Source organism: Platalea leucorodia (assembly GCF_965183815.1).
Source record: "Platalea leucorodia genome assembly, chromosome: 1".
Lineage (NCBI taxonomy): Eukaryota > Metazoa > Chordata > Aves > Pelecaniformes > Threskiornithidae > Platalea > Platalea leucorodia.
Genome location: NC_138823.1, coordinates 167,607,264 through 167,622,940, shown reverse-complemented (window position 1 = coordinate 167,622,940; position 15,677 = coordinate 167,607,264). Strand labels below are relative to the sequence as shown.

The 15,677-nt window shown below is 51.6% G+C and overlaps 1 protein-coding gene across 3 annotated transcripts in view; it reads left to right on the top strand.

The window, feature by feature from the left end:
• Window positions 1-15,677, top strand: part of CCDC12 (coiled-coil domain containing 12) — a 52,342-nt gene that overhangs the window by 17,385 nt on the left and 19,280 nt on the right. For all 3 annotated transcript variants that reach the window (XM_082312491.1, XM_082312492.1, XM_082312490.1), the window contains exon 2: window positions 10,395-10,465. In XM_082312491.1, the coding sequence (XP_082168617.1) occupies window positions 10,395-10,465 (71 nt within the window). The remainder of the gene's footprint in view (window positions 1-10,394; window positions 10,466-15,677) is intronic.

The window sequence follows — 15,677 nt, the reverse complement described above, 5'->3', positions numbered from 1 at the left end:
CCCCCCGGCTCCAGCCTCCTTTCAGGCCGTTGCAGAGAGCGATGAGGGCTCCCCTCAGCCTCCTCTTCTCCAGGCTGAGCCCCCCCAGCTCCCCCAGCCGCTCCTCCCCAGCCTTGTGCTCCAGCCCCTGCCCCAGCCTCGCTGCCCTGCTCTGGCCATGCTCCAGCCCCTCCATGGCCGCCTTGGGGTGCGGGGCCCAGCGCTGAGCACGTTTGCCCTGCCGTTTCAAGGATGGATGGTCCTCCTCCATCTTCGCAGACCAGGAGTTAAGTAGTCCCTAATGGGCATTTGCTCCAGTTAAGGCCCTGGCTCTGGTTGTGGATATTTCCTTTGGAGAAGCGATGTTAGACCTTGGAAAAGCACCGCTTTACCTCTCCAATGTTAATTTTTTGATGCTTTTGCAAATTGGCAGCTCCGTCCTTTCTCCCGCAACGTGCGAGCCTTTCCGCCGAAGGGTTGCGGTGGTATTTCTTAGCAGCGTGCCGTGGCTTCGCTGCAGAGGGCGAGTTCACGTGAAGGAAAGTTCACGCGAATATTTTGCATTAACAGGGAGGATGACTGGAGATGCTCGGCACGGGGACTGGGAGGGGACTTGTCATAGGCGCCAGGTTTGCGGGCAGTGGCAGAGCACCTCTAACAACCATCAGGAGTATTCTAATAACCACCTAATCTGGGCGACACCAACGCGTGCACGTGTCCATCGTTAACAAAATCGGTAACGACGCTGGAGCAGCATCTTGCGCTGATGCGAGCTGCAGTGACCTGATGGGATCAGTGTCGTGAAAAATCCTGGGGTGACGATGGAAGTTGAAATGTAATCTTAAACTTATTCAGGGTCTGGAGAAGAATGGTAAGAATTTGTCCGAAATGAGTGATGCCAAGGAAATTTGGCATGAAACGGTGTTTTTCGTTAGTCTGTTGGGCAAAGCTATCAGAGGGAACCGGTGGACTACGTGTGTGCAGGGGTTCGGCCAGCTTCCCCCAGTGCTCTTGTTCTGCGTAGCTTAGATTTTGCTTTGACAATGTCCTGCGTGGAAAGGAACGAGTGATGTTTCTACTGTATAGGGATGGAGAAGCTTATTCATGGCTTTTCCAGCTCTTTGTTGCCTGAAAAAGTGTTCTGGCGTTGAAATGTCTTGTTCTTCCTACTCACAAGTGCCTACTTCTTCCCCCTCAAACTTGCTGCGTCGCATTGAAACTCGGGTGTTTTCACGTACGCGGTTTCTTCAGCAAAAAGTTGGTGGCTGTGACCTCGGGGGAATGTCTGTGCCGCCGCTGTCACCGGGGGACGGCAGCGTGTGCCAGAAACCTTCGCCAGTCTCTGCTGCTTAACAGCAGTGTTTGCGACGCAAACACGCAGGGTCTGAAATGGTGATAATAGGAATGTTTAAACCAGCAAACCACAGCCACTTAGGAGTCATTCCGGGTTGTTTGAAGGGAAGAAATATTTGTGCTTGCTTACTATATAAACAACACAATTATTACAAAAAAAGATAGTATCAAAAATACCTTTCCTTTTGGAAATGTGAGGTTTTATTTTGGAGGCACGGACATAAACCGAGGTGTTTAATTTTCAATATAATGAATTTAATTTTAATTAAACTTCAGTTTTTTAATGTTTTGCTCCTTGTGTTTGTTTCTTCGGGGAAGTCGCGCTGTTTGGGCTCCGATTTAACCATTTCCATAGTAACCGGCTAGGACTGAACCGGGATTAGGGCTTCAATAAGGAACAAGCAGCAGGGACACACAAGCTCCGGCTCTTAAAAATCATGTTTTTATCCAGTTACCGCCAGGGTTGCTGTGAGCAAATGGATTCCAAACAGCTTTTGAAAAATATGGGTGGATCTCTGGTACTGAGGATACTTTAATGACGTTTTTGTGTTCAGAACTTTATGCTGTAAAATTTTATTATGAGATCCTTGACTACTTAGTGAATTGAAACTATTGGTTTTAAAACATGCTTTATTGAAACCTTTAGCTACGTGGTGACGTTTTATCACTTCGCTTTTTGCATTCTGGCATTAAACGGCTGGAAAGAGCGGTGAGGCGAGAGCAGGGCTGCACCGCGGTGCCTTGCCGGGCTTCAAGGACATCTAGGCTTCAATCTTGGCCAAGCGGGAAGCAAGACGTACGAGTACGTGCCGTGCTCGCACCAAGGCACCGCAACTCCGTCCTCCCCTCGTAGCTGACCTGACCGCCACGTATGCTTCCGTACAAAGAAATAGCAAAGCAAACGGTGAACGTAAGCACCAAACAAGATGAACGCTCGTTACCTGGATGAAGTTGTCTGCCCAATGCACCATACCAATTTGGGCAGAAAATCAGCCTATATGACCTGGGAGCTTCCCAGTTGTCAGAGAGACGAGGACGGGCTGTTTTATGGGCTGCTCTTGCTGATTCGAACGCCAGCACTTTGCCGGGGCTGGCTCTCGGCGGCCAATAAGTGGGAATAGGAGCAGCTACAGCTTGGCTGGCAGAGAACAGCTCGAGAGATCAAACTTGCTTTGTTCCAGCACTGACCTCCTTTTAACTCCTCAAAAAGAGACAGTTATTTGTGCCAAAAAAGCACTTGATTGGTAACGTGACCATCCTCTAAGCCTTAAATGAAAGATAAGGAGATCTTTAGTATTCTGGTCAATCCCCAAGGAAAATAAGGCGGTATTAGTTCCTGGGAAGGGGAGAAGCTGTCGGGTCATTTTGTTGACTTTTAGGGGTTGCCGGGGGATGGCTGGCCGGGGCTGGGTTGCATTTAATACGGGCACGCAGGACCAACTGGGGGATTCGAAAAAAGCAGCTCTGCTAAAGCTGGGGAGGAATGGAAATGCAAGTCGGAAGATTTAGGCAGTTTGGGTATTGTAACTTTGGGTAAAGGCCAACCCTGGTCAGAGGGGGACGCAGTTCTTCAGCCAGAAATTTTTAAAAGACGGTGGAGAGAAGAGAAGGAAACAAATACAAGGTTCCGTTTATAAAGTGTATTTGGGAAGGAGTTAAGTGACACACTTGTGTCGTATGGGAATGATGAGCTGCTTTCCAGCCCAACGGTGATGAGAGGATATTAGCCATCTAGCAAAAGCACTTAAAATCAGCAATTGTAGGTAATTTGCACCTAGGACTCCTAAAATAATCAGCCGAAGAGATTGTTAGCCTGCTGCGTGTTGATTTAAATCTTTTCTGAATACTGGATAAATTCCAAAGGACTGGAAAAGTGCTAATAAACCACCACTATTTAAAAATAAAGGCAGGAGGGGTAACTTGGGTGAAGCCAGTTCGACTGCCACCGGTGTGGAGCAGAATGGTGACAAGCCTGATTTGCAGTTCTTTTAACGGAGTGAGAAAAAGGGAGTGTCATTTTTGTCATGGAAATTTGATTTAGTGAAGGGTTAGTATTGCACAACACGCTGGTTAAAAAATTACAGCTCTGAAGTGGGTAACCGATAGCTTAATAGCTGTCAACGAGGAGTCGTCATCTGGCAGAAGCGTTGCTTTCTGGGGCCTGTGCACCCAGTATTTCCATTTCTCATTTGGAAATATGTGTACATTTTCTGCTGGCTTAATGACAGCTGACTGAAGGCTGGTGAGGTCTGAGTTTGTGGCAAGTATGAGGCCTTTTGAGCAAAAAAGGGTTGCGGAGCAGGCGGATGCGTGCTCTGTACACCCGTGTGGGGAAAATACGGGGCTTATCTGTAAAATGGGTTCATCTCTGGGAAACCGGCGGCGTTGAGAAGGATGCTGGTTCTTGGGCTCGTGTCTCAGGTGAGGGATGGTGGCCCCTCCGCGTTGGCCTGGTTGACGTGGTCCGCTGTGGGCATTTGGAGACATCTTAAAAAGTCAGTGATGGGGTGGGGGAGGGGGGGGCGCGCCACGTTAATCTGGTGGTTTATCAAAAAGATGCGAGAAGCGGCCTCGATCGTAGTGCACAAGCGTTTGCACCCTTTCAACGTATCGGGTACAAAATGCTCTTTGGAAGGGAGCGATGGCAGGAGCCGACAACTGGAAACAAGCTCTAGCATCCTGTGGGCTTTAAGCGAAGCTGCTGAAGAACGGAGCGGCTCCCCCACCTGCTGCCTTCAGGACAAGGTTGTGTCCCTCCCCTTTCCTTGGAAAAGATGCTTTCCTCGGCTGTGGATTGCTGCAGTGTAGGGCTAGCTGCCTGGGACTTCCCAGATCAGAAGCATTTTAAAAGTCAGGTGAGGTGAATTAAACATCCCTTTTGGCCTTAAATCTTTGAATGCGATGCAAAGCGAGCTTCTTCCCCTTTCACCAAATAGCTGGGCGGGCTTCTACCAGCAAGGAGAAATCATGATGATGCACTGAAGCCCAGAGGAAAGCTTCATATTCCTCAAAACGTTGTATTCCCCGGAGCAGCCGCTTCGTGCAGGTAGCTGAGACCTGCTCCGCAGGCAGGGAAGCAGATGATGGGTAGGTGAGTTCACTTGGAGGAAAAATAATTCTCATGTTTTGTAATTTCATATGCAAAGTTTGGCTGTGCGCCGGGAGAGGAGATGATAGAAATGCCTTCCGCGACCGCATTCCTCTCTGCTGATTATCGAGGCTTACCTCCTGCTTTGTGACACGACCTGCCTGAAGTCCGGGAAGCGGCAGAACACGAAATCTGGTGCTTTCCCAAAACACTGGAGGAGCCTGATGTTTTGCAATGGGAGCTCGGTAAAACGCACTTGTTCTTCAGCAGGCAAATAAAAGTTCTGCCGGGCAGGACTGTGGGTGGTGACGGGAGATGGACTCCACTCCCAAGAAACGACCCAGAAGTCGTCGTCTTCCCTGCCCTCCCGCTACGTGTAAATGCTTGGCCGTGCTTACAAAGTGTTTTTCCCAAGTTGTCACTGTCCATCGCTGAATATCGAAGTGTCAGATACGTTCTTCTCTCCGCCTGGTGCCGGCTAGGAGGAAAGCAAACTAACGCAATTAATGTTGACTAAATAACGTGGTTTACATCCCAAGTTTGCAGAACCCAGGTTCTGAACCTTGCAGGCATCATCCAGTTCCCCACATAAGTTCAGCTAGGAGCACAAGCTATTAACTGATCCCACGTAAAGCTCGCTGTCGGCCTTCGGGTGTTGCAAAGAGGCAGCTGATGCCCTTCTTTGAACAACCTGATGCAAATCTTCTTGGATTTACACCCTGAACAGGCAGCGGATCAGACTCCTTTCATCTCAGACCTCGTTGTGAAGAGCGGGTGTCCAGGGAGCGAAAGTCTTCAGGTTGGTAGCTGCAAGCCAAGGGTTGCCAGTTGCGACGTCTGCAAATTAAAATAGGTCGGAGACTCCAAGTGAGCCAGCTTCTTCATGCTGGGAGTTTATCTTTGGAGTGTCTCCTTCCAGAGGGTGAAGGATGGGAATGACTTTGTTTGCAGGCAGTTGATGAACAGTCTTGTAGACTCGTGTGTGTGTCTCCAATCTTATGACTTACAGCTAATAATAAACACCTCGCCACGGGGTGCCCTGAAAAGAGGAATCGCTAGAGCGAGAGTGGAACGGCAGAGGGGTTATTTTCGGCTCTCTTTGTGGCATTAAGCTTTGAAATGTGAGAAAACGAAGTTGAACTGAAAAGTAGTGAGAGTTGAGTTGCTGCTGTGCACCTGTGGGAAGGGACCACCAGCGAGCAAAGGGAAGGACGAACCCGTAATTAGGGTAACCGCTGTTCTGGGGAGGAATACTTTCTTTCCTGAGTTGAGAAACGAAAGCTGTGACACAGCTGTTGAACAGAAATACTTGACGAGGATGATGAAGGGGCAGATCTTTAGGCAAAAATTGGGAGCAAAGCGGAGAACCCCAAGACATCGCTGCTGTGTCAAGGTCCTGAGGGATCGGATAAATCCAGTCTGGGCAGAGAAGGAAGAGGAGAGAGATGGGGCAGCGGGAAAACATGGAGCTGTAAGATAAGTTGCACGTTTGAGAGGCCGTCTCCGTATCAATAAATGATCCCGGTAACGGGATCTGCCTTTCTACAAGGCTTTGCTCCCGAGGAGGCGCAGCGTCCTCCCCGCGGGCTCCGTGCCTCGCGTGCGGTTTCAGGTTCCGCACCGGCGGGAGCGGCTGGAGAGGGAAGCTCCTCCGCGTTCCCGCAGCCCCCGTCTGCCCGGCTGGTTGGGCACGGCGGGACGGAGGCGGCGGCTGCGATCCCCCAGAGCTTCTCTTTGCAAGGGCACTTCGTCATCCACGTCTGCACTAAGCCGAATATCAAGGCAACGTTATTTCCCCCCTTTCCGCCTACTTATTAATGGCTCTCTCAATACCGCCGTCTCTCAGCTGTGCTCAGGCAAGGTGACATGAAGAAGGAGGCTTCATATCTTAGCCAGGTTCGTTTATAGCGCGGAGGGACGCAGCGGGAGCTGCTCCGGCTGCCTTTGCGCTGAAGCGGCTGAGCGTGCACCCAGTCCCTCCGCAGACGAGGACGGTGTCGTTCAGCTCTGCCCCAACTCTTTGTCCATACCCCAGGGCTTTCAGATGCGTATTCCCTGAAGGATTTGGCTGTATTTGTTCAGACTAAAGCGTTAGTTTTGAATATAAGTTCAGGGTATGCTCTGAGTAACTACCTGGAGAGTGCAGGGGATGCTTCTCCATTGCTAGCCGAGGCTACGGGCATTGCCAAGCGATGGGGTGCATCTCTGGTTTTCATGGAGGAGGAACGATCTCTAAGGGGATCTAACAATTTTTTCTCCAAATACCACCATGACTTTAGAAAATACTAGGGTGGTAACGGGCAATAAATTAAATTAAAGGATTCTAACAGATTAAGCTGCTGTGAGCACCGAATCAGTCCTTTCCCCGTCCTGCTGCCGTTGGGCACAGCCAGCCTCTAAGGCTGCAGATGCTTTAATCGCCTCTTTCTGCTGGAGTAATTTAACGTCCAGCTTTCTTACACAGCGGGGAAACCCCAGCATTTTGGGTGAGGAAGCGTGGAAAGCAGAGGAGGGATCTTCTCCAAAGCCTGGCTGGGTGCCGTGCACCCCGCATGCTGCCTGCTCCAGCGTGAAACCATCGAAAAGCGCTTTAAATCACCTGCAGTTTATATGTATATTTAAAAGGCCGTGACGGTTCCCTCCGCACAGCATCTAGAGGAAGCCGCTGTTGCTTTATAACTTTGCCTTTTTTCAGCTCGCGTGGATTCAAGCGCTTGAAGGCGGCGCAGGAAGCCCTCGCGGTGAGCTGGGGGTAGGGAGCGTGGCGGGGGAAGGCAGCCCAGCCTGGCTGGACGTGCAAGCAAAAAGCTCGGCCATGGGAAGAGGAGCAGCGATCCTCCTCTGCTGCATCCATCCGATATTGCTTTAGGAATCCCCCTTCTTTTTTTGTCGAGTCGGCGACGAGCTGCCTCTCTGCAGAGCTGCGACCGTTCCCGGCGCTGCTGGAGGTTTCTGGCCTCTTCACCGCCTGTCGCCTCTGCCCTGCGGCTGGGGGTTTTCGTCACTCTGCTAATGAAACCGAAATCTTGTTTACAGACGGTTTTGCAAACAGGGAACCAGCATTAATTTCTCTTGCTGGGGGTGGAGGGGGGGAAGCCTGACTTCAGACATCCATTTCAGGCCTCGGTTGTCTTCCACTTGCGCTGATCTGTCTGTCGGAGCCTGATTAGCGGCGGGTGATGGCAGGGAGTATAATTTAGAGGGCATTCGTGCCGGTGATGAGCAGGCTGGAAATGGGTACATGCGGTTACGCCGTCTCCTTGAACTGTACTGCAGTCTTCATTATCCCGTGTTCCCTTCTGCCGAGGTACAGGAGGAACCGTATCTCGTTCTTTCCAGCTCAGGGCATCCCCAGGGAGACTCCCGCACCCCTTCTCACGCTGCCGAAGGGCCGCGCGCCCGCTCCGCACCACCCGAGGAGGCACGGGAGGCGAGCTGCAGCAGCGGAAAAGTCCCTGGTTGAAGGCACCACAGGACTTGTTGCATGAAGTTGCGTTCGCTGGTGACGTGCTCGATTTTTCTAGGAATATCACCAGGACTTTAGATAATACCCAGGTGGTAACGGGGAATAAATTGGAATTGGGGATTTTGGGCAAGCTCTAGAAGAGCGGTAGGATTTCAGTATCAAATTATTTCAGCAGATGGGGAAAAGAAAGATTTGCGGCGCTGCAGGGAGCGCAGGCTTGCGGTAGGAAGAACAGCCACGGCTCGATGTGAATGTTTTTGCCAAATAGCTCTTTAGGATTTCAGAACCTGCTTATAACCCTCCCGGATAAAACTCTAGCAAGAATGAGGGGAATGCAGGCTGTACGCACATGCGCTAGAAGTATGAAGAGATGAAAGGAATGAGGAGGGACGTAAGAGCGCGAGAAGGTACTTCCCACGGCTTTAAATAACGTGGAGCGAAGGGTGTCTAAATATCGCCTAGCCCGAAGCTCCCACCAGAAGGTTACGCAGGCTGCCCGCGCTCATGCGAGCCAAGCTCACGGTCTTTATCGAACAAGAAATGTCTCTGCAAATATCACAAGGTTACTACGGACTTAAAAATAAAATCACAAACAGGGAGTTAAAACTGAACCAAATATTGGTTTTAGGAATGATTGTTTTTTTTTCCTTTCTTTCTAAAAAGACGGGACCGTTTTTCTTGCCCTTTGATCAGGAGCTGAACCCGAACAACTCAGTCACTGATGAGCCTGCAGCAGAACGCAGCTATTTCCCGGCTCGCCCTCCTGTTTGCACGTCATCTAATTTTTAACCCAGGTCGCAGAATAGAGTTTTAAAGTTCGTCTAGTCAAGACGCACGTGATAAGTAAGCTGTCGACTAGGGAAACCTGTCTGGTCCTTTCCGAGGTTAGGAATAAGTTTAGCTGGTAAATAATTTTGGTATCCTGAAGTCGGCTGTTAGATATCTGAACTCTCCAGCGAAGCTTTTAACAAAGCAAGCGACTAATCAAAGTCATTTCTGATCTGAAAGTGATGTCGGTCGTGTTCTGGTCATAACCAATTTTCCCTTGCAATTTTCCAAAGCGGGATGTGCTCCTGTTTCAGGGTTGAAAAAAGACTTTGAACGGGCCGATCTAGAGGGCTTCAGCTCTTTGAACTGGGTGAAACGGGCCGGTAGCCTTCGCGGTGCGACGAAAGGACATTCCTTGATCATAATTTCTCTGGTTTCTGAGCTGTTCCTGTTGAAAGGCAGAGACGAACGTTGGCGCAACGGCCCCCGTGCGTTTGCGGCAACGTGGATCGTAGCCAGATATTGCAAATGCTGCGTGTTTATTACCAGGTAACTTGGGTAATGCTCCTCCTGGAACCGGCCGCGCTCAAGGAAATAAAGACTCAATCCGCCGTCTGCTAGAGCTGCCGCGTTTTGCTTTTCGTTTGGAGGATGACGGGGGAGTTCAATCCGAAAAGCAACAGCTTCCAAGGACGCCGTTCATTCATTGCGTTTGCTATAACGATACACTCTGCAAAATAAGGGCAGATGCGTTTGTCGCGGCGCATACTTTCTTCAGTGGTTGAATGAAATTAGTTAATAAGTGTGAGAACCGAGCAAAACCCTTTCCAGCTCATTATTGTGAACTTTCGATATCTCTGCCCGTCTGGATAATAAATATAATTGGTAACTTGACTTATAAGCTGTTGGTGCCAGTGTCTGGATGATGCAGAATGAACACGCTGTTAAAGAGAAATTTGATTTATGTTCCTGCACGGTGTTTCTGGAGCTGAAATTATACCCTTTGTTGTGCTGATTGCGGTTTGCTTTCTGCTGGCTTGGTTTGCAACCTGTTAAAAGGTCCGAAATGACCTTCTCGCTCCGGAGAAGGAACAGGGACCTGCGCGAAGCCTGCTGACATGTGCACCCTGGACTCCCGCAGGTGATCCGCTGTGTCGCGAGCCAGCCGAGCGCGGGCTTCCCTCGCTTCCTAAACTCTTATCATCTCTTCTGCCTGCCCGTAGTTCCCTTCAACCACCGCGGTAATATCCAGCCTTTCTTCGGGATCTGGGATTTAACCGCAGGTCCCTGCCGCAGCGACGCGGTGAAGGCGTCCTCTGTTTTGCTCGGCGCCCCGATCTCCTTTTGCTCTGGCGTTGAACGCGAGGCGGTAATTCAAACGCGGGACGAGGTTTCTGAGCTCTGTTATCGATCGCAACTCGCCGTTTGCTCTCTGAATTGATGCAGTTACCGCTAATAAGGGCGATATCGGCGCTGAGCGGCGTGATCGCCTCCAGGAGGAAAATTAAATTTTCCTTGCCCGTTCTTACATCTGTTTATCGCGCTATCTGTACAAGCAGAATACTAAAGGGAGAAAAAGGAAAACAGGCTTCGTTTAAAGATGTCGTAATTGAAAAGTCATTTCAAAGCGTGCCTTGCTGTTTGTTTGCCCTGTGCCCTCCGGGAGGGTTCCTGGGCTGCTGTTTGCTCTCCGCTGTTTCCAGAGAGGCCAAGGCCTGACAGATCAACTTCTTCTTTCAGAATAAGGACAGCGGCGAACGTGAGAACAAGCAGTTCAGAGAAGACGACGAAGAGGAGACCGTCAAGCACAAGTAATTATTTATTTATTCCCCCTTGTCTCTCTTGTATGTATTGTTCAGGCGCTGCTCTCGTGTTTGCTAATTAGGATCTTTCCTTGGCTTCTAATATGCAATTTATGTGTGTATATATATATATATTTTTTTTTTAGCGTGAATTGATCTCATGATGTAAATGATCTGAGATGGGGGAGTAAAGAGGCAAAGCCCGGGGCTGACTTGCAGCGTTTCTGGGCGCGTCGGGAGCGTTTAGGCTGCCTTGCTTGAGGCTCCCGTGAATTCAGCAGCCGTTGCCGCATCTCCGTCCCCTGCACCTCTGTCGTTTTGTAGATTTTTTTTTTTTCCTTGCCCTGCGCGGAGGCCGGCGGGGTACACGTGGCTGTTAAACTGTGGCCCACCGCTGTTCTCTCTTGTCGCTGGAAAATGTGAGGACAAAGCTCACCGCGGCAGGGTGTCGCTCCTGGCAGGACCAGCTGACTCTGCAGTTGGTTTCCTGCCGGTAAAAACACCATCAGGTCTCCTCTGGAGACAACGGGGGGTGAAATTTGGTTTGAAGATGCAGGACGTGACCTTTTCTCATCGCTTTAGCAGCTAGAAACCTCCGCTGTGGGAGGTGTGCATCAGAGATGCTGCTGCAGATTAGCACGTGTGTTCTGCTGAGAAAGTAGAGCGCAATCCTCGCTGCTTCTTGGGAATAACTCCCGGCAGAAAACCCATCCCTTCTTGAGGACTGCCCACGTGGATTCGGGGCTGGGAGTGGTTCTGGAGAACCAGCGCCGGCGCTGAGCTTTGTTTGTAGGTGCCGTGGTTGGGTTTCGTGCTGGAAGGGGCACGAGGTCCGGGTTGAAGCTGAAACAGGAGCTAGAGATCTTGGAAATGGTGATGAATAATAAATAAATAGCTCTTGCTCTCCAGCCCTGCCACTCGATACGCTGCGTGGCGGGGTGATGCGGCGTGCGGTTGCCCGCCGATGAGAAGCATCAGGCCTGGGCTGTCTTTACCGTGTGATGAGCTGGCATCGATGCGCTCCTGCTCCCAACCTGGAATTTGGAATTGCTCTGCTAAATCTCTGAAAAAAATCACTTTTTCTACTCCCACTGACTTTCAGGCTGGGGATTGCTTCTTTTTAACCGCTGCCGAGCAGCCTGGAGAGGTGATGCGGTTTCATACCAAGTCTTTGGCGTCACTGCCGTCGACTTGGCAAATCACTTTTTCCACGAGCGCTTGTTCGTGAGCTCTCATCTTGTGGCAGATTCAGCAAAAAGCCTTCCCGTGCCTGCGGGTGATGAAACTTCACCGAGGTTTTATGTAGAGAGCAAAGGTGTTGAGCAGGAGCTCCCGTCCCCAGCCGGCTCTGTCCTGGTGCATAAAGCTCCCCCAGATGTGGGCACGGGGCTCCTCCTGAAATACCCGGGAGTGATGCCTTTGGGGAGGCGGCTTTTGGGGCAAAGAGTTTGCTTTCCAGATCAATTTTCCCGCAGGATTCTGTAGCTCTTTGTCCGTCTATCCAGCCACGGCACGTTTTATCGGGATCCAAATGTAACTTTGCAAGGCAAATTAGGGCCAGATCTGCTCTGCAGGAAATGTTTGAATCACAAATTTGGCTGAGGTGATTCTGAGCTTTTGCTTTACTTGTTGAATGTCCTTTTTCTGTCGCGGGCATTGCCTGTGTGTTTTTAACGAGATCTAGAAGGCTGGCGAGCCGATAACTTGATTTCGTCTTAGTTGTTTATTTTCCAATAGTGTAGCTGAACTTTCTCAGCCCTTTGAAAAAGGGAACTGCTGGGTGCTAATGCCCTCTTGGCTGGTGGCAAAAGGTAAGCCGAGATAATCCGCTGGCGTTTACCCTGAATTTGGGAAACGAGAGGTCCTGGTAACTGAAGTCTGCCTTCCCTGCAAACCGCTCGCACCTAAACAAGTGCCTCAATAGCCGTGCTGCTTTCTCAAGCTGAAAACCACCAAGAACATGACGTGGGGAGAGGAAATCTAGCGGTTCAATAAATAATCCTGTGGCCTGTATGCAGGGTTTAGGTGCACTGACTGCCCCGAAAACCGGGCAGCACCCTGGGCTTTCGCCGCGGGCTGGTTCCTCCTCCATCGCTGCGGCTGCGGCTCTGCGCCGGCCCGCACCCCGTCCGTCGTGCCCTGGGGGAAGGACAGAACCGCCGGGCGCTGCCTTTACTGATATTTCCTTGCTGCCTCTGTGACGACACGCTTTTTGGCAGCTTCCTGTTTTTTTTCTGATCGACTCAAATCTCCCCACCCCCCTCCTTTTTTTTTTTTTCTTCTTTCTTTTCTTTTTTTTTTTTTTTTTTTGTTCCTTGTTTTTATCTTTCACGCTGCAAGCTACCACCGCAGGAACAAGTGCTGACGAAGCCCTCCGCGAAACCCCCGATACACTCGCAGCAATTTCAGCTGGGGCTTATCTCTGATCTGAGCTCTCAGGGGAGTTTATATCTGTAATTCTGAAGAGCTCAGGTTATTATTATTATTATTTTTTTTTTTAACCAGTTACGCTTAACCCACGGACCAGGAAACACCTCCCGCCACGGCGCAGCCTGCGATCCGCCCGTGCGAGGAACAGGGTGTGGGTGGACTCTGGCCCTTCCGCCTGGTTGCCGCGAGAGGCAGGGGGAGAAAAAAAAAAAAAAATCTTCAGCTCTTCCACTTAACTAGAAATTAAGCTTCAGTGAGCTGCTGTTAATCAGCTGCTGGTGTTTTGACACTTAGTCATCCTTTAAAATTACAGCTCCGTGCTGCGCCGCTTGCAGAGATGAATTTCTGGGAGGAGCTGGGGGAGGCAGGGGTTGGGAAACGCGATCCGTGGGAAGAATGTCACGGGGCAGGTCAAGACCACTTTTTAACTTTTTTTTTTTTAATCTCTGCACAAAAAAAATCCAGCGGCGAGTCTGCTCGGTGTTGGCTTGAGCTTGGCAGGACAGCCAAGGCAGTAGCACGGATCACTGCTGTGCGGACGTGCTTCCTTACATCCTGGGGCGTGGAGACCTTAAGGAAGAGGTTAAAAAAACAAAATAAAACAAAAATGGTAATGAAATATGGGAGGGAGCAGTATTTATGTGTAGGCTGAGCGGAGTACACGTGGCGTGTTTGATCGGCGTCTGCGTGGCCAGCTGAACGACGGGCAGCTGTGCAACGAGTCGGGCTCCGTCACCCCGCATCCCCAGGGACCCAGCGCCTGTCCCCTCCGCTGGGGAAGGACGTGGGCCGGGGCAAGGCTGTAGCATCGCGCCTTTTGCTGGGCGCTGGAGAAGGGAGAAGAGGAGTTTTAGATGGGTGAATCCACCTGGCTGGTGGAGATGGAGGAGCTGGTTGGAGGTGGAGGAGCTGGCAGGATCTAGGCTCCCTCCTGAAGGTGCTTGTGCCCGTTTTGGTGCAGTGCAGAGCCCTTCTCCCCTCCAGAGCTGCGAGGGTGCGGCGGGCCTTCCCCCCGGTGAGAGCTGTGCCTGTCTCACGCTGGAGGAGATCCGCGGGAGATGATCTGCTTGTGCAGGGAAGGCCCCGTGGAGCTTCAGCTGCTCCGAAGCCTGGCTGCACCCTCCTAACAGAGGCTGTCGTGTTCAACGGGTGCCTGGTGGTCCCGGCTTTGCCTTGGACAGACTGGGTGTCCCCCTGCCCGTCCCCCAGCAGCAGGGTGCAAGGGGGAGCAGCCAAAGGCGAAACCCTGGTCCCTCCTACCCAACCTCCTACCCTACCTATGAGTTCCCAGCATCTTCCCAGCAGTCCACTCTTTTTCGGTCATCGTTGCTGGGAACGTATCCCTGCTGTAACCAAACCACAGCATTTTGGGTGTTGATTTTTGGGTGCTTAGACCTCCATCTGACCTGCTCTTGGTGCGGTGCGGGGGGACAAGGCTGTACATAACCCTGAGCTTACCTGGAGCATCTTCTTGTTCACAGACCTTGTGCTGGCTCTGTGCTGAGACAGCGGATCTGAACGTGGTTACTGAAGTGCGGAGCTGTAGCAAAGTCGTGCTTGGTGCTGTTTTGAGGCCGGCTAGAGAGATGTTGAGGTCCTGTGGTCATCTAGATGCTACCAAGGTACCTTCAGGGCCCCTTTTTTGGCTTGAGCCTCAAGGGTAGCAGCTTGTTTCTAATGCACCACCAGCCAAAGGAGCTGGAGAAACCCCGTAAGAGCACGGGCAAAGCGTGCTGGTGCGGAGGAGCGTCACTGGGTGCTGCGGGCAGGGCCAGGGTTTGCACATCAGCCAGCTCCTGGTGCTGCGTCGCCAGCCTGGGTCCCGTGCTGCAGATCGAGTGCGCATTTTGTCCCGGTTGTATTTACTGATGTTGGAGTTGCTTGTGCCTGCCTGGAAAGTGCTGAGCTGCCTGGTGAAGCAGCGTGGGAGGCCGGACAACCTCGTGGCACCTGCCTGCCTTTGAAGAGCTTCTCGTGCAGCCCTCCTGTAACACCTGGGGACGTCTCTCCCCATCCGTGCTCCCCCAAGAAGCACGTCCTGAGAAACCAGCTGCCTCGGCAAGTTTTGGGGGCTCGCGGTGTTAATAGAGGCGTTTGTTATTTGGCGTTGCTCGAGTGCCTTTCTGCAGCCGCCGGGGAGGAGGATGTGCTCCGACACGCTCAGCTATTTGAGCAGGAGCAGCCCTCTCCCAGCAAACAGAGATTGCTCCTCGGAGGGTGGGTGCTGATGGGTCTCTGCCTCTGCTTGTTGCTTGCTCCTTTTCTGCCTTGGGCGAGGAATCCAGGAACGACAGCAAAAATTTTGTCCTCTTGATCAAATGACAGCTCTGGACCCCTGCGTTAGAGACATCTCTATCCTACCGCAAGAGAGGGCGCGAGGAGAGCCTTGACTAACGTGCTGTGCGTCCGGGACGTGAAAGTCAGCTCGTGGTTTCTCAGTCGGAGCAGATGCGGATCGTCTGGGTGTGTATCTTGGTTGCTGGAAAGGTCACTGCGTGCGACGAGGCAGCCTGGAGATGGACGGACCACGCTTCGGAGCCAGCCCGGCTGTAGGGAAGCCTCCAGCAAGGCTGCAGCAGGAGGTGGTGCAGCCAGGTGTCAAAGAGCAGATGCTGAGGCCGTCTGCAAGGGGACGGGCTGGCTAGGAACGCCGAGGGTGAAAAAGGGGGTTGTGAAATGAAGTTTGTGCTAGGATTGATGGGTGTTGTATAGCAAGTATGAGGACTGGTGTGGCCAGCAGGAGCGGGGCAGGGATCGTCCCCCCGTGCTGGGCACTGGTGAGGCCGCCCCT